This window comes from Erinaceus europaeus, chromosome 1 (assembly GCF_950295315.1).
Source record: "Erinaceus europaeus chromosome 1, mEriEur2.1, whole genome shotgun sequence".
NCBI classification, from domain to species: domain Eukaryota; kingdom Metazoa; phylum Chordata; class Mammalia; order Eulipotyphla; family Erinaceidae; genus Erinaceus; species Erinaceus europaeus.
The window spans coordinates 32,890,284-32,914,577 of record NC_080162.1 but is presented as its reverse complement, the minus strand read 5'-3'; the positions used below and the strand labels follow the sequence as shown (position 1 = coordinate 32,914,577).

At 42.8% G+C, this 24,294-nt stretch overlaps 1 protein-coding gene across 1 annotated transcript in view; it reads left to right on the top strand.

Moving 5' to 3' along the window:
• SS18L1 (SS18L1 subunit of BAF chromatin remodeling complex) overlaps positions 1-24,243 on the top strand; it is a 30,092-nt gene extending 5,849 nt beyond the window's left edge. Inside the window, 3 exon segments of the mRNA XM_060179795.1 lie at positions 15,393-15,512; positions 20,323-20,450; positions 21,457-24,243. Coding sequence (XP_060035778.1) covers positions 15,393-15,512; positions 20,323-20,450; positions 21,457-21,483 — 275 coding nt within the window. The 3' untranslated portion in view covers positions 21,484-24,243.
• Positions 24,244-24,294: the final 51 nt, after the last annotated feature.

The window sequence follows — 24,294 nt, the reverse complement described above, 5'->3', positions numbered from 1 at the left end:
TTTGTTGTTATTGATGTCGTTGGATAGGACAGAGAGAAATGGAGAGAGGAGGGGAAGAGAGAGAGGGGGAGAGAAAGATAAACACCTGCAGACCTGCTTCACTGCTTGTGAAGTGACTCCCCTGCAGGTGGGGAGCCCAGGGCTTGAACCAGGATCCTTACTCCAGTCCTTGCACTTTGCATCATCTGCGCTTAACCCGCTGCACTACTGCCTGACTCCCGACAGCTGACTTTTCTAAACCCTTTTTTCAATTCTTTTGGCTATATACTCTGAGAGAAACTTGCTAGACTATATAGTCATTCTATGTTTAGTATTTTGAAGAAATGCCACACTATTTTCCACAGTGCCATGCTACTTTTTTAGACACACAAGATTAGATGGAATTTTGGAAAATAGGGGGGAAGCTTCCCAGAAGTTTGAGCTTCTGTCGTGTATTAGTGCTTCCTTATAGTGACTTCTCATTGCTAACCTTTCGGTCTTGGTTCAGACCACACTTCTTATCTGGCAATATTTTCTCTATACCTCTAGACATCTTTTGCGCTGTGTAGTCACCCCTACAGGCAGGCTCCAGGACTAGTGAGCTGGAATTGCCAGGCTTTGTTAGAAACTGATTAATGAGGATCCACAAGGTGGTGCAGTGGATAAAGCTTTGAACTCTTAAACATGGGGTCCCGAGTTCAATCCCTGGCGTCCTCTATATCTCATTCTCACTTAACAAATAAATAATTTCTTTAAAGCAAAACTGATTGATGGGTATAAAATGAAAAGAGGGAATGTCTGAACCATCTCAAAGTACAATTATGTAAGACAACTTGATGCTCCTAATTAGTTTAACACACTAATTACCTTAGGTGCTGTTTCTTCATGAACTGGCAATCTTCTGATCTGCTTTGCCATTTACTACAACTTAGACTGTTGCCTGTGTTGCAGTCTGCTTTGCCTTTTATGCAAAGTAAGATCACCTGTAGTCTAACCTAAGAGCCTTGGCCCTTACTCTAAGTACTGTCCTTGGCATGTCTCATCTTCATCTTCACTGTTAAAGATGATCACTGTGTATATCATATATCCTTTCCTGTAGATGTCTCTTCACAGTAGGTTTGTTGAGATGGCAATCCTGGGCCCAGGGCCAGTCTAGGGGCTCTGACTCTTGCTGCAGGCTGACTTTACACTCAACTGATGTCACAACCCAGAACCTTCATGTGTCAGTGCTTGTGCGGTGGGAAAGAGATTGAGGAAAAGATGTACCCTCGAGAGGCACAGTCATCAGGCATCTTCAGTGGATGGAACTCGGCCAAGATTGCATGAGAGGGAGCCCTTGTTGCAGGGGTCACCCTATGGCAGGTACTGAGGGGGCCATGTGCCCAGGTGGTGGCTCCAGGCCTGGATCAGGAGCTTAAAGCTGCAGTATGTTAAATTATCAGTAGGTGTGTGGTCTGGGAGGTGGCACATAGGTAAAGCATTGTATTCTCAAGCATGAGTTCAATCCCCGGCAGCACAAGTATAAGAGTGATGCCTCTGGAGCTCCAGTGGCTCAATCGGTTAGCACACGGTACTTATACAGAGTGATGCCTGGTTCATTCTTTCTCTCCTATCTTCTTCATAAACAAATAAATAAAATCTTTAAAAAAAAAAAAGAACTTTCAGTAGGTAGCAGCTGTAGGTCAGGTCTCCCTAGGTACACCAAGGTTCTAAATGCCAAAAACATTGCTTGTTTGGGCTCATTAAAAAATAATAATAATAGTGGGGGCCAGGCGGTAGTGCACCGGGTTAGGAGCACATGGCACGAAGCACAAGACCAGCACAAGGATCCTGGTTTGAGCCCCTGGGCCCCCACCTGCAGGGGGGAGTCACTTCACAAGTGGTGAGGCAGGTTGGCAGTTGTCTGTCTTTCTCCCCTCTCTGTCTTCCCCTCCTCTCTCCATTTCTCTCTGTCTTGTCTGGCAACAACAGTAATGATGACAATAACAAGGGCAACAAAATGGGAAAAATGGCCTCCAGAAGCAGTGAATTCATGGTGCATGCACTGAGCCCCAGTGATAACCCTGGAGGCAAATAAAATAAATAAATAAAAGAAACATTCATTTAAAAAAATAGCTAGGTATGGAAAAATTTGAGTTTGGTACTAGTGAACATTAGAGTTCCTGGGTATTAATTAGTCTGAAGGGAGGAAATAAACCACCAGCTTCCTCCAACAATGGGAATTTCAAGGGACAAAGCTGTGCCCATCTGGCCCTGTCCTCCTGCCACCCCTGGGGACACAGGAACTTGACCTTCTTGAGATGACCTGTGCTCACTGCCAGCATTGTTCTGTTTGAGTGACTGTCTTCACAGGAAAGAACATTCCTGCAGAAACAATTACCCCGAAGACATGGGCAGGGCATGCTGTGTAACCTTTTGAGGCTCAAAGTTCATTATTTTGGTTACACATTCTTAGCTTCCATAATTGATGAGAAGCTTGCTAAAATATTTATTGCCTTCTTCCAAGACAAGTGTGACAAATGGCATGCTTTCTTCCTGGATCTGGAAGAGTTTTGTTCCATCTTGTTAATTTGCCTCCTACTCAGTGACCTCACACATGTACGTGACACAGTTCAGCTCATCCCACGGTAGGTGGCTTTACATGGTCTTGTATGGGATGGGGGAAGTGTTTTGCTTAGAGAAGCTGTTGGGCATATATCACAAATGGCCTGTGACCCTACCAAGGTAGGAGGTATTGAGTGGAAGAGGTAAGGAGCAGATCGAAGCCAGTATAAGAGTTTTCCATTAATTATATTTGTTCCACAGCAGATAAGGATTCTTGTGGGCCTGGTCTTGGAATTCCTCGTGGGAGGTGGGATCTCCAAGTCCTACAGAATGAGGGGGTGCTAGTGTAAAGAAGGCCCGTGCCAGGAAGGGGGACCGCAGGCACAGGCATAGCCACTAAGCCAGGCAGGATGCAGGAATGCAGTGACTTGGGACCTACTGAACCAGGCAGGATGTAGCAATATGGAACCCACTGAGCCAGTGTGGGGAATCGAGGTTTGTGCAGAGAGCCCAATGGGAGCCTGAGGCCCTATAACACTTTATCCATGTGCAGTGAGCAGTAGCAAGTCAGGACATGGATAGCATCTGCCACAGGTGTGCCTGCTATTGCTAAAAGAATCTGTGGTCCTTTTGACTGTTATAGTACAACCTCCCAGCTGGGAGGTCTGGCTTATGATAAGTCCTTTCTGCATCAAAGCAGGGGAGCTAAGACCACATACATTCATATACATACAGGGTATAAATAAACTGTAAAAAAATGTCAAAGACACCAGATAGATGTAAGTGTGGGCAGGTTGGGCAGGAGGGAAGAGCTTCTCTCCTGTACCTTTCACATCTCTGAATCACATGAACACATTGCTTATTCAGAAGTTAAATCTAAAAGAGTTAAACATTATTGGTGGGCAGCCCAGTAGGAAGCACAGAGGTAGAATTCTGGACTTAAAAATCATGAGATGCCAGGTTCCAGCCCCAGGGTCACATATGCCAGAGTGATATTCTGGTGTTTTCTCTCTTGTGAAGCAAATAAAAAATAAATCTCAAATAAATACACTTGATTAACGAACCAGATAGAAGCTTTTGTGTGTGAGACCCTGAGTTCAAGCCCACATACCACACAGAGTACTGTTGGTAGCACCAGAGTGAACTTCGTGGATGGTAGGGTGTTGCTGTGGTATCTTCTCTTTCTCCTCTACATAAAAAATGAGAAAGTTGGAGGCCAGGTGGTGGCACACCTGGTTAATCTAATCACACATACTATCTCGGCTCCCTGCTGGCAGTAGGACACTCCTTGAGCAGTAAAGCAGGTTTGTGGGTGTGTGTCTCTCTCTCTACCATTCTATCTCCCCCTCCCCTCTCAATTTCTGTCTGTCCTATCTAATAAAAATAGAAAGAAGGAAAAATGGAGGGGGTTAGGTGGTATTGCACCTGGTTAAAGACACACAATACAGTGCACAAGGACCTGGGTTCAAGTCCCTGGTCTCCACTTGCAGGGAAAAAGGATGAGGATGAAGTAGAGCTGCAGGTGTCTCTGTCTCTCTCTTTGTATCCCCTTCCCCTCTCAATTTCTCTCTGTCTCTAGCCAATAATAAGTAAATAAAATAAAATAAAAAACGGTAAAAATGGCTTCTGGGAACAATGGATTCATAGTACAGGCATCAAGCCCCAGAGATAATCTTGCGGGGAGGAAAAAAAAGTTGGACTAGGGAGGTCATGCTATCTCTCATTACAATAGAAAAAAAAGAGAGAGAGAGAGAGAGGCAGGGGTGGGGGGAGGCTGGGTGTGCCGTGGCACATCTGGTTAAGTGCATATAACACCATGTGGAAGGACACAGGTTCGAGGCCCTGTTCCTCATCTGTAGGAGGGGTGCTTCACAAGCAGTGAACCAGGTCTGCAGGTGTCTGTCTGTCTCTCTCCCTCTGTCTCTCCTCTCATGCTGATCTAGCTGGCGGGAGACAGACGACTCATGACTGAGCTGGGAACACAGTTCAATCTTTATTGACGAGCGGGGATGCAGTTCAACAATCTAATCTCTTCTAAATCTCTCTTCATTAGAAAGTCCTGTCTTTTATATCTCCTGAGGCGGAAGTGTCAGGAAGAGGAAGTACATAGGATAGGGGGTGGGGAGAAGGAAAATAGTGGGGATTAAACCAATGAAAACAATGATTATGTAAATAGACTACAACGTCAAGCAATGCAGCAGAAGGGGTCTTAGAAGCAGAATTTAGAAGCATACCAACACTCAATTTCTTTCTGTCCTGTCAAATAAAATAGAAAGAAAATAAATAGGGGCTGGTGCAGTGGCACACCTGATTGAGCACACATTACAGTGCACAAGGACCCAGGTTCGAACCTCCGGTCCCCACCTGCAGGAAGAAAGCTTTACCGGTGGTGAAGCAGTATTGCAAGTGTCTCTCTGTCTTTCTTCCTATCTCCCGTACCCTCTCAATTTCTGACTATCTATCCAATAAATAAATATAGATAATAAAAATTTTTAAAGAAAGAAAAGAAATGGCCACCAGGAGTGGTGGTTCATAGTGCTGGCACCAAGCCTCATTGATAACCCTCATGGCAGAAAAAGGGGGAGGGGACTGGGAAGTAGCTTATTTGGTAAAGCACACTTTGCCATGTCTGAGGATTTGGGGTTTGAATCTTACCACACAGGAGTACCACTCATGGCATCAAGAGAAGTTTCACGAATGGTGAAGGTTCTCTCCCTCTCCCCCTCTCTGTGTCTCTTTTCCTTTCTGTTTCTCAGTCTATTGGAGACATAAAATGCTGACACTAAAAAAAGAGGGAGAATGGTGAGCTGTGGTGATGGTCAGCAGATAGCTCACCCAAGAGATGACTTACCTGTTAGAGTACATACTTCATTATACACCAGGTCCAAGCCTCTAGCCACCACATGGAACTCCACGCAAAGGAGGTTTCACAAGTAGTGGAGAGGTGCTGTGATGTCTCTCTTCTCTCACCTATCTAGAAAAAAAAAATAGTTCACCAGGAGTGGTAGAATTGTGCTGACGTAAAATCCCAGTGGAAAAACAAAGTCCTAGATAGTTGGCCCATGTCTACAACTTTAGGGGAACTGAGGTGGATTGCAGTGGGGAGAGTGAAGATTCAGTACTCTGGTGGTGGGAATGGTGTGAATTCAAACCCCTGTCGTCATGTAATTCTGTAATAAAAAAGAAAAACAAAGTTGTGGTGGCAAAAGAAAAGAAAATCAAAGCACCCTAAACAATAAAATAAAAGACTACAGAAAAAGACTGAAGGACAAAAACCCCTCACCCCTGGCCATGCAGACTCAGCCACACCCATGTCCCAGGGCAGCAACACCAAAGTCTTGAGCATTTCTCAGCGTTTCACCTTTTGGTGACCAACAAGCCCACCTGTGGGTGGGTGTTCAGAACAGGGGACTGAGCCCTCACTCAGTGATTTTTTTTTTTATTATATATATTTATTTATTGGATAGAGATCATCAGAAATGGAGAGGGGAGAGAGAGAGAGACTGCAGTTCTGCTTCATGATTTGTGAAGCTTTCCCTTTGCAGGTGGGGACCGGGGACTCGAACCAGGGTCCTTGGGCACTGTAACATGTGTGCTCAACCAGGTGCACCACCACCCGACCCCCACTCAATGATTTCTATGATAATTCCTTAGGTGTATCCTTGCTTTGAGTAAATAAATTTTATATTGCATGTTATTGAGTTAATTAATTTTGCTGTTTTTAAATAAGCAGAATATATTTATTAACACATTGGCCACTTCCATAAATATATATAATTCATTCCTTCAGAAGACTGCATCTCAGAATATTACTAAATTCTTAACAAAAGAAATGAAAAGGAAAGCGAGCACTGGCATGTGGACTGGAAGTGGAACGAAGGCCTCTAGTCTGCCCCTGCCTCCTGAGCGCCTCAGCTCCTCTGGTATATTGCTCATCCCTTTCCCATAGAAGTCATGCCTCCTTGCCTTCCTGAGTTACCTAGGCAAGCCCCTTCCTTTCCTGCTGGGATTTAGAGCTTCAAAACACGAGAATATGCAAACTGACTCAAAACATCCACACCCTGCCCAGATCAGAGCATTGAGTTTGAGTCTCCACTCATTGTTGACTCATGATCATTGTTACTGGTAGTTGGGTAGGATTGAGAAGAAGGAGCAGAAAAGAGCTTGAGATGTTTCCTTAGACGGTGAGTAATTGATAAGAGACAATCGTTTTCCTAAAGTCCTCCTTAGAGAGAAATTCACACTTCACTGGGACTACATGTTAGTTTGTTGTTTATAATTACAAAATGAATTTGCCTGGTAATTTTAAATCTTTCCAATGTGAATTATGTTAGTTCTTAATAAGCTATTATTAAAAAAACCTTAGGGGGCCAGACGGTAGCGCACCTGGTTGACTGCACATGTTGTAATGCTCAGGGACCTGGGTTTGAGCCCCTAGTCCCCACCTGTATGGGAAAAGCTTTGCATGTGGTAAAGCAGGGCTGTAGGTGTCTGTTTGTCTCTCGCCTTCTCTATCGCCCCCTTCCCTCTCTATTTCTGGCTGTCTCTATCCAATAAATAAATAAAGATTAAAAAAAGATGTTAAAAAGCCTTTCTTCACCCTGCCCCCACCCCCGGCCCAGTTTTTAAGTATAATTTACAGCTCCTAATAAAAGAGAAGCTTATGAGGATCCAGTGGTGGCACACCTGGGTGAGGGCACGTTATCATGTGTAAGGACCTAGGTTCAAGCCCCCAGTCTCCACCTACAGGGGGAAGCATCACAGGTGGTGAAGCAGTCCTTCAGGTTTCTCTTTTTCTCTCTCCCTTTCTCTTTTTTCCCCCCAGAGTTATTTCTGGGGTTCAGTGCTGGCCCTACAAATCCACAACTCCTGGTAGCCATTTTTTTCTTTTCTTTTATTGATTTTTTTATTGGATAGGATAGAGAAATTGAGAGAGGAGGGATACATATGGGGGAGGGGGAGTCTGACACCTACAGCCCTGCTTCTTCGCTCTTGAAACGTCCTCCCTGCAGGCTCAAACTGGGATTCTTGCTCAGGTCCTTGCACTTGATACTACGTGCTTAACCAGTTGCACTCCCTCTACCTCCCCCTCCTTGATTTTTCTGTCTCTGTCCAATAGATAGATAAAATATTAAAAATAAAAAAGCTGGGAGTCGGGCTGTAGCGCAGCGCGTTAAGCGCAGGTGGCGCAAAGCACAAGGACCAGCATAAGGATCCCAGTTTGAACCCCGGCTCCCCACCTGCAGGGGAGTCACTTCACAAGCGGTGAAGCAGGTCTGCAGGTGTCTATCTTTCTCTCCCCCTCTCTGTCTTCCCCTCCTCTCTCCATTTCTCACTGTCCTATCCAACAACGACGACAACAACAATAATAACTACAACAATAAAACAACAAGGGCAACAAAAGGGAATAAATAAATAAAATATTAAAAATAAATAAATAAATAAAAATAAAAAAGCTAATATGTGAGGACCAGAAGAGCCTGTGATCCGTACCTATAGGGGGAAACTTCACAAATGGTGGAGCAGTGCTATAGGTGTCTGTGTGTCTATATCAGAAAAAGAATACAGTTACTGGGAATGGGGTCATGCAGGCACCGGGCCTCTGGTAGCAGAAAAAAAATGGGCCAGGCGGTAGGGCACCTGGTTAAGCACACACACTACAGTGCTCAGGGACCCAGGTTAAAGCCTCCGGTACCCACCTGCAGGGGAAAAGCTTCATGAGTGGTGAAGCAGTGCTGCCGATGTCTGTATCACTTTATTCCCTTCCCCTTTCAATTAAGTTGGAAAATGAATTATTTGTGTACCAGTTTAATAATCTGACTTTTTATTGTGTCCCCATTTTCCTTTTCCTTTTTTTTTTTTTTTTAACCAGAATACTGCTCAGTGTGGCATTTGGCAGTGCTGGGGTTTAAACCTGGGACCATTGATGCTTCAGACATGAAAGTCTTTTTACATACCCACTATGCTATCTTCCTGTCCCCGTTTTCTTATTTTCATTTTTGATTAAAGCCAAAAATTAAATTACTACTATTACTATCTCTGGGGCAAGTCTTCGTTTTATTGCCCATGGTTGCAGAGGAATAAATCCTCCTGGTTCCCCTTGCCCCCCCCCCCCCACTTGCTCCACAGTTGGGTCTTATGCCTTTTCAGTATGCAGTACATTGCATTTATAGACTGGGCATTTGACATGGTTTTGGAGAGCAAAGCCCTATTCAAAAGAAAATAATGAAATGACTTAAATTGGTCTTTTTATTAAGATGATTTGAAGGCTTTGAATGGAATGTAATATCTACATTGAATTTGAAATGTGATTTCAAGGGCTGCATTAGAGAGACTTTATAGAAAGATGGCTGTTAATACCACCTCTTAACTTTTATATTATTTGGTAATGTAGTCTCCTAAATTATTTTTTTTACTGTAGGCTTTCTTTCAAAATCAAATTTGTAGTATGGATGCCAGCTGACTAGAAGTTAGGTATTTTCTCTAGAAAGTGAATCTGTAATATCTCTTGTCCATGGAGACAAGGGAGCTGCTGGCTCACCCAATAAAGTGTGTGCTTTATTGTGTGTGAGAACCTGGGTCTGAGCCCCTGGCCATACATGGGAGCTCCACACAAAGGGAAAGCCTCGCTTTCTGTGAAGCAGTGTTGTGGTATCTCTCCTTCTCTTTCTGTATCTCTCCTTCTCTTTCTGTCTCTTCTTCTGCTTTTTACTCACTATCTAGAGAGGGAGAGGGAGACTGACTGCTGGGAACAGAGGAATCATGCAGGCGTGAAACCTGGCAGCAAAAAGAAAAAAAAATCTCATGGATTTTGCCATCATAGAAATAAATAACAGTATTTACATAAATACAAGATAGGGGTGAATATCTGACTTTATTTTTTTATTTTATTTTTACCAGAGCACTGTTCAGCTCTGGCTTATGATAGTGCAGGGGATTGAATCTGGGGCTTTGGGGCCCCAGGCATGAGACTCTGCATAACCATTATGCTATTTACCCTCTGCCCTAACTTTATTTATTTATTTATTTTCCCTCCAGGGTCATTGCTGGGCTCGGTACCTGCACCATGAATCCACCGCTCCTGGAGGCCATTTTTTTTCCCCTTTTTGTTGCCCTTATTGCCTCGTTGTGGTCATTATCATATTGTTGATGTTGTTCCTTGTTGGACAGGACAGATAAATGGAGAGAGGAGGGGGAAGACAGAGGGGGAGAGAAAGACAGACACCTGCAGACCCGCTTCACCACCTGTGAAGCGACTCTCCTGCAGGTGGGGAGCTGGGGGCTCGAACCAGGATCCTTACGCCGGTCCCTGCCCTCTGGGCCACATGCGCTCAACCCACTGTGCCACCGCCTGACCCCCCACCCTCAGTCATTTCACAAAATCAGAGGGAAAAGCAGCTTTGGTGTGAGTTAGAACCTTGCACCCTGGCTTATATGCTTACTGGGGTGTCCTGAATCTTCAGAGACATGCTTTATGCTGAGCTGTTTAGAACTCTGATCTGAGGTCAGATGTCCTGTCAGCTGTGATTTTCAGAGCTGTGGTGTCACACACAGTCACCTCAACATTTCTGTGCTTCAGTGGCAGGGGACACAAGTGTCCTTTCTCTGTCTCATTATCTGGATTTGAACTCTGGTTCCTACACTTCTCGGTGGCACACCTCACACACATCCCCCACTCCCCCTGCTCCCATTTATAAAATGAGCCTGTGGGAATACAATGAATGGAATCGAGAGATACTTTAAGTGGCTTGGGACACGCACGTAGTAGTGTAGTAATGCTCTACACACTGTGGCTAAGTTTCCTTTTGTGAGAGAAAATATTCTTGGTATTTGATCTGCAGGACTGTCCTTGAAATAAATTGTAAACTTAGGCAGAGGGTAGATAGCATAATGGTTATGCAAAGAGGTTCTCATGCTTGAGGCTCCAGTATCCCATGTTCAATCCCCCACACCACCATAAACTAGAACTAAACAGTGTTCTGGTAAAAACATAAATCGTAAACTTCACAGTACTTGCATGTGTTTTCTCAGTCTAGACTCTGAAATTTTTCATTTCCTGTTAAACTGTGCCTTCCTGACAACTTCCTTTTTAAAAAAAAAAAAAAAAACCTTTTAACTTCAATATAATTTTTATTTGTGACTTAACAGTGGTTTACAAGATTATAATATTACAGGGCATACTTCCACCCTGCACCCACCACACTGTGCCTCCTACCATCCAGTGATTAACCAGGAGTTTATTTCATAAAGCCTTAGAGACAGTTTAGCTACTTCTTCCTCTCTTCTTTTTCTTTTCTTTTTTTTTAAATATTTATTTATTCCCTTTTGTTGCCCTTGTTTTATTGCTGAAGTTATTATTGTTGTCGTTGTTGGATAGGACAGAGAGAAATGGAGAGAGGAGAGGAAGACAGAGAGGAGGAGAGAAAGACACCTGCAGACCAGCTTCACCACCTGTGAAGCGACTCTCCTGCATGTGGGGAGTCGGGGGCTTGAACTGGGATCCTTATGCCCGTCCTAGCGCTTTGCACCACGTGCGCTTAACCTGCTGCACTACCACCCAACTCCCTTTCTTTTTCTTTTCTTTCTTTTCTCTCCTTCTTTGTAAGTTCACGTGTTTCAGTTCTGTTTCACATATGAACAAAACTATCTGGTAGTAAACCAGTAGACAGTTTTCCATGTCTGCACATGTTTTGTTGTTGTTGTTGTTGTTGTTGTTGTTGTTGTTGTTTTCCTTTACAACAAACTCATTATCCATCTGCTCAAATGCTCATGTCAGAATTACCATTTTGGGCATCTTAAATAGTTATATCATCTCTTGGGGCTGTCACAGCACAGCAAAGTGCCACAACTAAGTGTCTTACAACTACAATTTTATTCTCTCTGGAGCCAGAATTCCAAAATCCAAGCTGCAGACTGGTTCCTTCTATTGACTTAATAGAAAATAAGTCCTAGGTGGCCTGGGCTTATACAAGCATCCTTTCCTCACTCGTTTCTCTACCTTCATTGTCATAAATCATTTTCTTGTATGTCTGTTCTAATTTCCCTCTTTTAAGAACTTCAGTGATTGGATCAGGGCCTCCATGTTCTAGTGTCACCTCAACTCATTCCATCTGTAATTCCTAGTATAGCTACCCTCACAGGTACAGGATCTGTGACTCATAGGACTTCCTCATATGACCTTAGGGGACAGAGTTCACCCCACACACACACTGGATTAGCCTTTATTTTAACTTGAATACTGTGGTTTTTTAAAATTTATTTATTGGAGGATTAATGTTTTATATTCTACAGCAAATACAATAATTTGTACATGCATAACATTTCTCAGTTTTCCACATAACAAAGTCATGCTTTTTGGACCTGTATTCTCCCCCTCACCGAACCCAGTGTCTTTTACTTTGGTGAAATACACCAACTCCAGTTCAAGTTCTACTTGTATTTTCTCTACTGATCTTGTTTTTTAACTTCTGGCTATGAGTGAGATCATCCCATATTCATCCTTCTGTTTCTGACTTATTTCACTTAACATGATTTCTTCAAGCTCCATCCCAGATGGGCTGAAAACAGTAAAGTCACTGTTTTTAATAGCTGAGTAGTATTCCATTATGTATATATACCACATCTTGCTCAGCCACTCATCTGTTGTTGGACACCTGGGTTACTTCCAGGTTTTAGCTACTACAAATTGTGCTGCTAAGAACATAGGTGAACACAGATGTTTTTGGATGGGTATGTTAGGTTCCTTAGGATATATCCCCAGGAGAGGAATTGCAGGATCAAAGGGTAGGTCCATTTTTAGCCTTCTGAGAGTTCTCCAGACTGTTCTCCACAGGGGTTGGACCAATTTACATTCCCACAACTTCTATTTTGGTTATTAAACTCTTGTCTGATGTATGACATGTAAAGATCTTCTCCCATTCTGTGAGGGGTCTCTTTGTTTGTATATTTGTGTCTTTTTTTTTTAATAAATTAATTTATTTTCCCTCTTGTTGCCCTTGTTTTTTATTGTTGCTGTAGTTATTGATATCATCGTTGTTAGATAGGACAGAGAGAAATGGAGAGAGAAGGAGAGAAAGATAGACACCTGCAGACCTACTTCACCACCTGTGAAGCGACTCCCCTACAGGTTGAGAGCATTAAGTAATATCCTTCCCTATCTTTTTAAATTTTATTGATTTTAAAGTCTATTGTGTCAGATATGAGAATAGCTGTTCCTGCCCTTTTTTGTGGGCCATTGGCTTTTATGATAGTTTTCCATCTTTCACTTTGAGCCTGTGTTTGTCTTGTTGAGTTAGGTGGGTTTCCTGTAGATAGCATATTGTTTGGTTGTGTTTTCTGATCCATATTCCTACTCTGTGCCTTTTAATAGGTGAATTCAGGCCATTGACACCTATTGATATCAAAGATTGAAGATATTTTAATGCCATTCTTGTACAGTTTGAGTGTGTTCTGATATATGGCCTATTTATGGTGGTCTGACTGGAGACCTTTCAGAACTTCTTCAGGGCAGGCTTGGTGATAGTTGATTCTTCACCTGTTGCTTGTCTGAGAAGGTTTTGATGCCTCCATCTAGTCTGAATAACAGTCTAGCAGGAAACAGTAGTCTTGGTTGAAAGCCTTTCTCATTGAGCACTTGGTAGATACCTTGCCATTCTTTTCTGGCCTGTAGTGTTTGTGTGGAGAAGTCTGCTGCTAAACTTATGGGTTTTCCTCTGTAGGTGACTCTTTTTCTCTTGCAGCCTTCAGGATCCTTTCTTTATCCTTATTCCTTTCCATTCTAAATATGATGTGTCTTGGTGTCTCTAAGTCTGGGTTAATTCTGTTAGAGATCCTCTGGGCTTCTTGAATCTTTATGTCTTTTAAGTTGTCTAGACTGGAGAAGTTCTTAGCTTGTACTGGAGAATGCTTTCTTCCCCTCCCTCTCTTCCTCTGGTAAGCCAGTCATGTGTATATTAATTCTTTTGAAGTCATCCCATATGTCTCTGTTGTTGTTTTCAGTATCTCTTAATCTCTTTTTGAGAACTCTTATTTCTTTTTTAGTTGTCTCTAATTTGTCCTCAATCTGGCTAATTCTGTCTTCAGCTTCATTTATTCTATTCTCTCTCCCTTCTACTCTTTTCTTTTTTTTTTAATTTTTTAATATTTATTTATTCCCTTTTGTTGCCCTTATTGTTTTATTGTTGTTGTAGTTATTACTGTTGTTGTTATTGATGGCATTGTTATTGGATAGGACAGAGAGAAATGGAGAGAGGAGGGGAAGACACAGAGGGGGAGAGAAAGACAGACACCTGCAGACCTGCTTCACCGCTTATGCAGCGACTCCCCTGAAGGTGGGGAGCCAGGGGCTCAAACTGGGATCTTTATCTTGATCCTTGCACTTTGCGCCACCTGCGCTTAACCCACTGCACTACCATCTGACTCCCCCCCCACCCCCCGCTGTTTTCTGTAGTTCATCTATTTTGTTACCCTGTTCTGATACTGCTTTAGCTTGTTCAGCTAGTTGTGTTCTTAGCTCAGCTATTTCAGCTTTCAGCTCTCTAATAACCTTGAGATAATTAGTGTTTTCTTCTAGAGTCTCATTTGTTATTTCTGCATTTCTGGTGACAGTTCTTTCAAACTCTTTACTCACTCCTGTGACTATTTCCTTAACAAGCATTTGGATGTTGACCTCACTATTTTGAGGTTCAACCTTAGGGGGCCTTTTAGCTGGACTCTTGTCCTGGTTCATTTCTCCAAAATTCCTTCTGGTTGGTTTAACCATTCTATATAGTATGTTATGAGGTCCCTCTCTCAGTACTTTTCAAATTACTAATCTGTCTTGCCTGGATTGACTTGTGTCTAAGTAAGGTACTTATAGAGTTCACATTTGTGAAAGTTAACATTTTTTTTCAGTATTTCAGTCATTGAGTTGGAGCACAGAGGCAGTTAAAAGCCTCTTTTGTTCTTTTTCTTCCCTGTAGGCTGTGGAAGCCTGAGGGCTTTTAAACTATAAGTAGTCTTCTTATTTTAATCACTCACTCCTGACCAAGAGATAAAGCAGGGTGGGGGAGAGATAGCACCTTGGTTATGCAAAGAGACTCTCACCCCAAGAATCCAAAGCTCCAGGTTCATTTCAGCGTCTCTGCCAAGCTGGGCAACGCTGTTGGGCCCTGTGAGTTTCTAAACAAGTCCCATATAGGCTGTAGGTTCTGAGGCAATTATTCACTATGTTCTCATCAGAACAGTGTGGAAAGGCTCCTACTATACAGCCCCACTGCTAGGCCACCGAGTTGTAGCTCTTCTGAGTTTTCTGGTCAGTTCTCTGTTCCCAGATGTCAGCATAGGGCCTCCCCACTGCTGCTTCTGTCTCTGAGGGCAGTAGCAATGGAGACTCACAGTTGCATTTGGTGAGTCTTAGGGGAGTCCTCTCCTCCCTTCAGCAGTTTTTTTGTTGGTAAAACAGGCTGGAGGTGGTGCCTCAACTGGTAAACTGCTGGACTGTTAGCAGCCGCTCAATCTCTCCTTAGGCTCCTCCCTGTCCACGAGCCACACATATTTGCATTCACCAGTGGTTTGGTGGGTTCCTGAAGTTGTTCTAGTCCTGCCTTGTTGCAGTCCAGATGGTCTCCTTTGGGACCAGAGAGAAGAGAGGAGAGACACAGTTGCTGCTGTTCTGTAGCCCTGCCTCTGGAAGTGTCTGAATATTGTTTTGTTGTGCTTTTGGATTTTCATAAAATAATAAGGAAATATGTCATGAAAGTGTTAAAATTGTTGTGAAGAAGAAAAGACACTGAAGCAATAGACTTGACTAGGGATCCTAAAGTTCTTCACATCATGAGTGAGTAACAGAAGGAGCTGTCTTTACTGTTCATGTCTCCATTGCTCTGCAGGAAACTCCCAATACAGCCAGCAGCAGGCGGGCTACCAGCAGGGCACGACTCAGCAGCAGACAGGGTACCAGCAGCAGTACCCCAACCAGCAGAGCTACCCTGGGCAGCAGCAAGGCTATGGTAAGAAAGGGACACATTCTTTGCGAACTCTGCACCATGACATCATCATTTTGGATTGCTTGATACACGTTTAATTTTTTTTGTTTGTTTTTAAACAGAGCTTTTTTTTTTTTTTTCCTCCAGGGTTATTGCTGGGGCTCAGTGCTTACACTATGAGTCCACTGTTCCTGGAGGCCATTTTTTCCCATTTTGTTACTCTTGTTGTTGTTGCCATTGTTGATGATGATGTTGGATAGGACAGAGAGAAATCAAGAGGGATGGGGAAGACAGGGGGAGAGAAAAATAGACACCTGCAGACCTGCTACACCGCCTGTGAAGCAACTCCCTGCAGATGGGGAGTTGGGCTCAAACTGGGATCCTCACACCGGTCCTTGTGCTTCACACTATGTACTCTTAACCCACTCTGCTACTGCCCGACCCCCCACTTTTAATTTTTTAATATTTTATTTATTTATTGTATAGAGACAAATTGAGAGGTATGGGGAAGATATCGAAGAAAAGAGACAGAGAAACACCTGCAGCACAGCTTCACCACTTGTGAAGCTTTCCCCCTGCAGGTAGGGATGGGGACTTGAACCTTGGTCTCTGTACATTGTAATGTGTGCTCAGCCAAGTGTGCCACCACTGGGCCCTGCACTTTTTATTTTGGAATCATTTTAGCTTATTTCTTGTTGCCAGGGTTTCTATGCCCACACAATTTCACTACTTGCTGTTTTGGGTTTTTTTTTGATAGTATATTTAATTTATTTATTTGATAGAGGGAGAGAATGAAAGAGACATCACTAAAGCTTCCTCGGTCACACACGTGAAGCGCTATTTAAGTGAACTATTTCACTGACTCTTGATTTGCCTTGGTAAGGGGGGGGGTGGGGAGGAATGCCCTTAGTGCTGCTCTACTGTGTGAAGTCTCCACTTTGCATGGTGCTCCCATGAGGTGACTGAGGGCTCAAACCCAGGTCTTTGTATATGGTAACATGCACTCTACTGGTGAGTTATCTTCCATTCCTGGGTCTAATGTACTTCTTTTTTTTTTTTAATATTTTATTTTATTTATTCCCTTTTGTTGCCCTTGTTGTTTTATTGTTGTAGTTATTATTGTTGTTGTCATTGTTGGATAGGACAGAGAGAAATGGAGAGAGGAAGGGAAGACAGAGAGGAGGAGAGAAAGATAGACACCTGCAGACCTGCTTCACCGCCTGTGAAGCGACTCCCCTGCAGGTGGGGAGCCGGGGTTCGAACTGGGATCCTTATGCCGGTCCTTGTGCTTTGCGCCACCTGCGCTTAACCCACTGCACTACAGCCCGACTCCCCTAATGTACTTCTAATGATAAGATTGAGTTTTGGAAGTCACTGAGGTGAAATTCCCTTTCCACTACATCATGGTAACTTGAGATAACCTCTGTAGTTGATCTTGGTCAACTGTTGATTTACAAACTGATGTTTGGAAAAGCTAGTCACTGCATCTAGGATCACTCCAAGGGGAGTAAGTACTTATATAGTTTGAGATTCTTCTGTAAAAAAAAATATTGAACTCAAGACCCAGTGATGGTTCACTAATAAAAATAAAAGCTATGCTTTGAAGACCCAGGTCAAGCCCCCCCACCCCACCCCCATCCCTACACCTCCATCCCCACCTGTGGGGTTGAGGGAAAGCATCATAAGTGCTAGAGCAGTGCTGAGGTATCTCTTCTCTCAGACTTTCCCTCTATTACTCTTGGTCTCTCACCTCACCTATCAAAATTTTTTTTTAAAAAGGCCACCAGGAATAGTGGATCCGTGCAGGCACCAAGTCCCGGCAATAACCCTATTGCTTGAGTTCTGAGCTACCGGCACCACGATAAACTAAGCAGTGTTCTGGTTGGGTGGGGGATAAGTATATTATTTCCAGTATTTTTCTATTTTTGCCTCACTTTGCTCTTGAGAGCACTTCTAATTGGGTCTGGTTTCTCTTCACCATACCATACCTCTGTCCTTTTTTTTGTTATTTACTATTGTTCTTACTGTCATTATTGTCATTATTGTTGGATAGGACAGAGAGAAATCGAGAGAGGACAGGAAGACAAGGAGAGAAAGACACCTGCAGACCTGCTTCACCGCTTGTGAAGTGGCCCCCCCTGCAGGTGGGGAGCGGGTGGGGGGGTTGAACCAGGACTCTTATGCCGCCAGTCCTTGTGCTTCATGCCATGTGTGCTTAACCCGCTGCACTACTGGCCCCCCCCCCCTTTTATCAGAGCTCTTGGTGGTGCTGGGAATTCAACCTGGGGCTCTAAGCCTCAGGCATGAAAATCTGTTGTATAAGACTCTACATTATCTTTTCAGCTATCTTTGTCATTTTTTTGTTTTTTGCTTATTATATCTCATTAGTAATTGACAAGTCTATAAGGTATTAGGTGTATAATTTTGTGCACACACCGCCCCGTGGTAATCACCATAGTTCTCCAAAAGTCATAATGATACTCTCCTCTTTTTTTTTTTTTTTTTGTCTTTTCAAGTTCATGAGTTTCAATTCTCTGTATTCCACATAGGATAGGAGTGAAATCATTTGTTTTCAGGCTTTCCTTATTTTCTGGTACCACTTGTTTCTCAGCACCAGCCCTGAAATCAGTCATTTCTGAAGAGCTCAGTCCCTTTTATGGCAGAAAGGGATTAAAAAACCAAAATTGTGTATTGCACCAAAGTAAAAGACTCTGGGGTGGGTGGGTGGAGAGAATACAGATCCAAGAAGGTTGACAGAGGACCTAGTGGGGGTTGTATTGTTATTTGGAAAACTGGGAAATATTATGCATGTACAAACTATTGTATTTACTGTTGAATGTAAAACATTAATTCCCCAATAAAGAAATTAAAAACAAAAAAGAAGAAAAAAAAATTGCAGTGCAGGTGGACAGTTTTTTGAGTCCAACTTCACTTTACTTTCACCTGGGATGGTCCTCATGTGGATCAAGGAGTCCACAGCATCTGGACACCACTCACTCACTTTGGTTTTGTTTCCCTTCTAAAGCATGAAGGACTATTATGCTGTCACAGACTCAGCCAGGGGGAGCCCTGACACCAAGTTTTGGTACAGAAAAGGGATAGATGGAAGGTTTGGGAACTGCAGTATTAACCCAGGGAGAACTTTTTATCCATTCCTTAGAGATTCAGAATGAAGTCTTCCTAGTCTTATGAGAATCAAGTACCCACAGAGTCACATGGCTCTCCCAGAGTCCTCTGGAACCATCATTTCCACTGGATTGTTCTGGCTACTCCTACTTAAACAGCCAGAGCATTGCCTTTGTGAGCAGGTTAAGAGCCCAAGACAGTGAAAATCATCCCACCTGGTATAACCTGAATGAGTTGGTGCTTTTTGTTGAATGAGTGAATTAAGTATAAAACAGTTATCTAGGGCTGGGAAGATAGCATAATGGTTATGCAAAAAGACTTTCATGTCTGAGGCTCCAGAGTCCAGGGTTCAGCCCCAGTACCACCAGCTGAGCAGTGGTCTAGTAAAGATAAACAACAATAAAAATACTATCTATTCAAATATATCTAAGATTTTTGTTTTTAGATAGAGAAATAGAGCATGAAAGAGATCACAGCATCAAAGCCTCCTTCATTGTAGTGGGGGTTGGGCTCAAACCTGGGTTGTGCACATGGCAAAGTAGCATGTCATCTAAGCTATTTTGCCAGCCTAAATTTTAACTAAATATAACACTTCATTCCTTCACCGGTGGGATCAGCCAGTGAGGGCTGTCCCATCCCTTCCAGAAGCATAATGTCTGGACATCCTCCTGTCCAGCTCCTGCCTAGGAGGAAGCTCATCTAGATTGGTGGCTTCCTGCATCTTAGAATCACTTAGAAAACTTTCAGGAACATCAGTTAATTTGAAAGCTCACTTCTGACGTTGGGTCCCACATGTGAGGCTACTTATTAAGTTTACGGTGATTCTGATAAACAGAAAGAAAAGCATAGTGGAGGGGCGGGCCGGGTGGTGGCACTCCTGGTTGAGCACACATTATAGTGCGCAAGAACCTGGGTTCAAACCGCAGTCCCCACCTACAGGGAAAAAGCTTCACGAGGTGTAAAGCAATGCTGCAGGTGTCTCTCTGTCTCTCCCTCCCTATCTCTCTCCATCTCTCAATTTCTGGCTATCTCCAATAAATAAATAAAAAGTTTAAGAAAAACATTTTTCAAAAAAGCATGGTGGTGGGGGGTGCCAGGTGGTGGCACACCTGGTTGAGCACACATGTTACAGTGCACAAGGACCCAGGTTCGAGTCCCTGACCCCCACCTGCAGGGGGAAAGCTTCACAAGTGGAGAAGCAGTGCTGCAGGTGTCTCTCTGTCTCTCTCCCTCTCTATCACCGCCTTCCCTCTCAATTTCGGACTGTCTCTATCCAACAAATAAAGATTAAAAAAAAAAAAAAGCATGGTGGAAGTTTTTTTCAGCTTTTTATAAACATGATTAATAGATAGCATGTTTCAAACCATTAATTTTCTCTTTCAGTTCTTTCCAAAGCCTTTAACTTTCTAGGAATGCTTTGTTTTTCCTTTGTGTGTGTTTTCGCCAGTTTCTGTGACTGGGACTTTTTCTTACAAGGACCTAGTTCTAGGGAGCAGGTGTGTTGGAGGGCAGCTGACCAGGTGTGGATGTGGGTGTGGGTGTGGGTGTGGGTGCAGACACAGCTGAGGGGATGTATCGGGGGAAGGTAGCTGTGCTCCTCTGCTGTGTGGATTTAATGTTGAGGAAGTATCACCACAGTGTTTCAGATTATCAGAGACCAGAGGAACAGGTTTGGGCTGCTCTCACAGTTCCTCATGTCTGTTTGCAGGGCCTGCCCAGGGAGCCCCCTCGCAGTACTCCAGCTACCAGCAAGGACAAGGGCAACAGTATGGAAGCTACAGAGCATCTCAAACAGGCCCTTCCGCCCAGCAGCAGCGGCCTTACGGCTATGAACAGGCAAGCTTCTTGGATATTTCTAGGCACAGAGAGCTACCATGTCTGTTGAGACCTAACAAAGGTTTCTCTTACAGACATGAGGAATGAGGTGGAACTAATTATCTTCTGGGGTCCTTCCCTCCCAGCATTTTAATTTTCTGAGCCTTTGAAATTTTCCAAAATAACTTCACATACACACTCACATTGGTCAGACACAGCTGGCTTTATATATCTTAAATTTATGGCTAGGTTTGTATTCATGATTCTCATTCATTGATGCCACTGTCTTTACTGCATGCCTGGCAAGAGCTCTTGTACTTGGGAGACCACAGTGACTAGACAGTGCCTTGAACTTTCAGAGCTTGCCTCTTCCCTGACAGAGCCACACAGTCTGTCAGGATAGAGAGGGAGCCAGGATAAGAGGACAGGAGTTGAGGGACAAAGACTGGCTGAGTTTGGGTGGGGGAAAGCCTTGTCTGCTGACAGTGATTTGGATCTCCAACTCCAACTTGTCAAGGGAAGAGTGCCTTCAGGAGGTAGGCAACATAAAGTGTCAGACCAGGACACTGCTTCTCACTGCTTCCAAGACAGTGAGGAGGCTGGTATGCTAGAGAGGATGTGGGAGAGGTGTGAGGGTAAGGGGGGCTGCCTCTGACCTGATGAAAATTTGCCTTTTGCTTTTAGAGGGACTGCAACCCCTGGGGGATGTAGGTTTGTGTGGTAGGTGCCTCAGGGGGTAGAGGGATCCACAAACCCACTGGAGATTCTAGTTATAATTCAGGAGAGAGCATAGTGGCTTCTGGAGGGAAGGAACAGGTGTTTTCCGAGGTAGTATCAGCAAGATTTGCTGGTGGGCTGGACATGGGTTAGAAAGGAGAAAGAGGTCAGGAGGTGAGGGTCACTGGGTCTTGTCTCAGGGGACCTGGGACCAGGAGCTGAGGGTGAGAATGAATGATGGGAGGGAAACATACCTTTGAATGTGAACTAGACTAGTGAGGTATAATTAATTTATCTTGATCTCTTTCAGGGCCAGTATGGAAATTACCAGCAGTAAGGGGAAAGCATTCTTGTTGGAGCCTTGTGGTGACATTTCCATTTGGGGATGAATGGGCCAGTAGCAGTTCCAGTCAACTATGACCTGTTGGTTGCTGCTTGGTCCCACACAGTGTCTGCATGTGAAGCGAGCACATTTCATGCTGGGGTGATGCCGAGCGTACACTGCTGCCACGAGACAGCGCCTTGATGGTGTGACATACTTGGTGCTGTGTATAGTATTGTATGTCCATACAATGAAGAGGTCGTCCCTTTTCTGTCCCCTCTTCTTAATGTTTCTAGCTAGCTTTAGGGCTTCTTTGTCATCAAAGTATTCTGTGCCCAGTGATGGGATATATCTACAAGATGCCATAGTCCACATATTCATATAAGCAGACCTTAGGTCTTTGCTCCCTCCTCACGGTTGTAATGTGGGTTGTAAACTTACCTTTCATTGATTACACAGCAGCTAAACCATGGGCACAGCCCCTGGATGACAGCCTTTTCCTATGCCCCAAGAGGGGCTGGGAACATCTGTGTTTTAAGTCAGTTTCTGTTCCACAACAAAAAGATAAATGTGCTTCATTTGGAGAGGCTGCAAACAGTCATTTCCAGAGCTTGCTCATTACCTGTGTCTCTTGCCAATTCTGTTTATTAAAAAAGAAAAAAAGTTATGTATGTTTGTATTTGAAAGAGGGATCAGTGACTGTTTAAAAAGAAATGAATCAGTGATGGCACAATTAGTCTAGCCCAAGGAGCATGGTATTACTGAAGGAAAACTGGCAGTTTTCTGAAATACTCAACTTTGTTCTTTGTTTACCTAACAGTAATTTCTGGGATTTGAATATTCAATATGTCCAGCTCTAAATTTATCATTTAAAATGTTGGTACCAAAATTCCCAATAGCTGGTAAGCTGTTTATTTCTTCTAGGGCCTACTTTAGCTCTATACCTTTGCTGTAAGAGGTATCTTAAATTAATATCTTACCTTTAAAAAAGAGCATTAGAATTTTTACTGTGCTCTTTCTAGTGAAAAGGAAACTTCATAAAGAGAAATCTGAGTAATTTTTATAGTCATGAACATTAAATCTCACTTAAATTCTGTGTAAATGTTAAAGGCACATGAAAAAAATGGTCAATGGAAAAAATCCCACATTTCTACTATGTAATAAGGACATTTTTATCAACCTTTACTTAGGTAATAATATTCATATTTACAATGAATCCTTTAAAAATAATAAAACCTTTTTTTTTGGGGGGGGTAAATGCTGACATACTTCCAAAAACTATCAAGAAAATATCCAGTCTACTGAAGATGGTGTTTTTAATTGATAAATTCTGTGTTTAAAAATTTTAAGTAAAAGGAAAAAAATTAAGTAGTTCTTTATCCAGAGTTGAGTGCTTTATGATTCAGAAAGCATTTTAATTTGTTTTTCCCCTCATGTGAATCTTGACGGTCTAGACTGGGAAATATGGAGAAAATGATTGTTCCCATTTTATAGATGACCTGAGTGCCAGTTTCAGTTCTAGGACCTTCTTCCCTCTTCTGTGGAAATAGATATCACAAATTGGGAGATAAGCTTTTATTTTATAGACAAGTTTTGTTTTTTTTTTAATCTTTAATACTGGTAAGGGCTTAAAACACATCTGTATTAAACTTCTGAAATGAGAGTTCTTATTGCTAAATAAGATATTAGCTACATCTTAGGGAGTTGTCTCTTTTGGGTTTGTTCTGTTCTTTCCTGAATTTTCATAGAACTGATTTGCAAATTCAATTGGGAACTAAGATTTTCTCACTGAAAATGTTAAACATTTTAGATAACTGTGAAAATAGTTTATTTTTATTCCTTGTCAGTCTGAGAATATGCCGTGTGTGTGTGTGTGTGTGTGTGTGTGTGTGTGTGTGTGTGTTTATGTGTGCTGTATTACTTTTTGAAAGGACACTTAAAAAACTTATCCCAAAACTTCAATCTGAAATGTCTTACATTAAGAATTTCTTGAATGTTGTGTATATATTTTTAAAAGCACTTTGTGAAATAGTTTATACCTTTACTTCCTAATTTATACATGATTTTTGGTGTTAATATATTTAATGATTAATAACAATGCTTATTTAATGTGTTGTCCATTTTTTTGTGTGATATTGTGGGGAACAGTGAGCCAGCAATTATTTTTTTTCCTTAACTGTATTATATTTTCTCTTCTGTAATATGAATGTTTTCAAAAACTTAGGCTAAAAAAATTGTGTAGTGCAGTTGATGTTGTTTTTTTGTTTTTGTTTTTTAATAACTACAGAAGAACAGTGGACATGCAAAGCAAGACTTGGAAACTAATGCTCATTCTTGCAGCACCCCAGACACCTAGCAGGTTGTCAATGGCCACAGTTTTCAGAAATGCTGACACTTTCACACTGGTGTGCAAGCACTGATTAACCTTAAGTTTTGTTGCTGACCCACAGTATCTCAGGGCTGAGCAGTGAAAGCCTGGTGAGCTGGCACGCAGACGTGTGGCTGCAGCCCAGTGAACTCCGGGGTCCTGCAGGTGCCGGTTCACCAGGGCACCTGCTCAGCGGGGTTCTGGGCTCTTGGCAAGGCTGCTTTCCTTTCCACACCGGTTTTAGCTACGAGCTCATTTCAGTTTACTGAGTAGTTGCATTGTTATTTTGTGGGCACAGTTCATTTCTTAGGAAACATCCTATGGGTTCTTTTTTCTTCAGTGAAGTTTGGCGTATGAATTGTTTACGCTTTTGATGTAATCTAAATAAACTGTTTAAAATCATCAAATTCAGTGAGTTTTCCTGGAGTGAAGGGAATTGGAGTACTCTCGTGCAAATC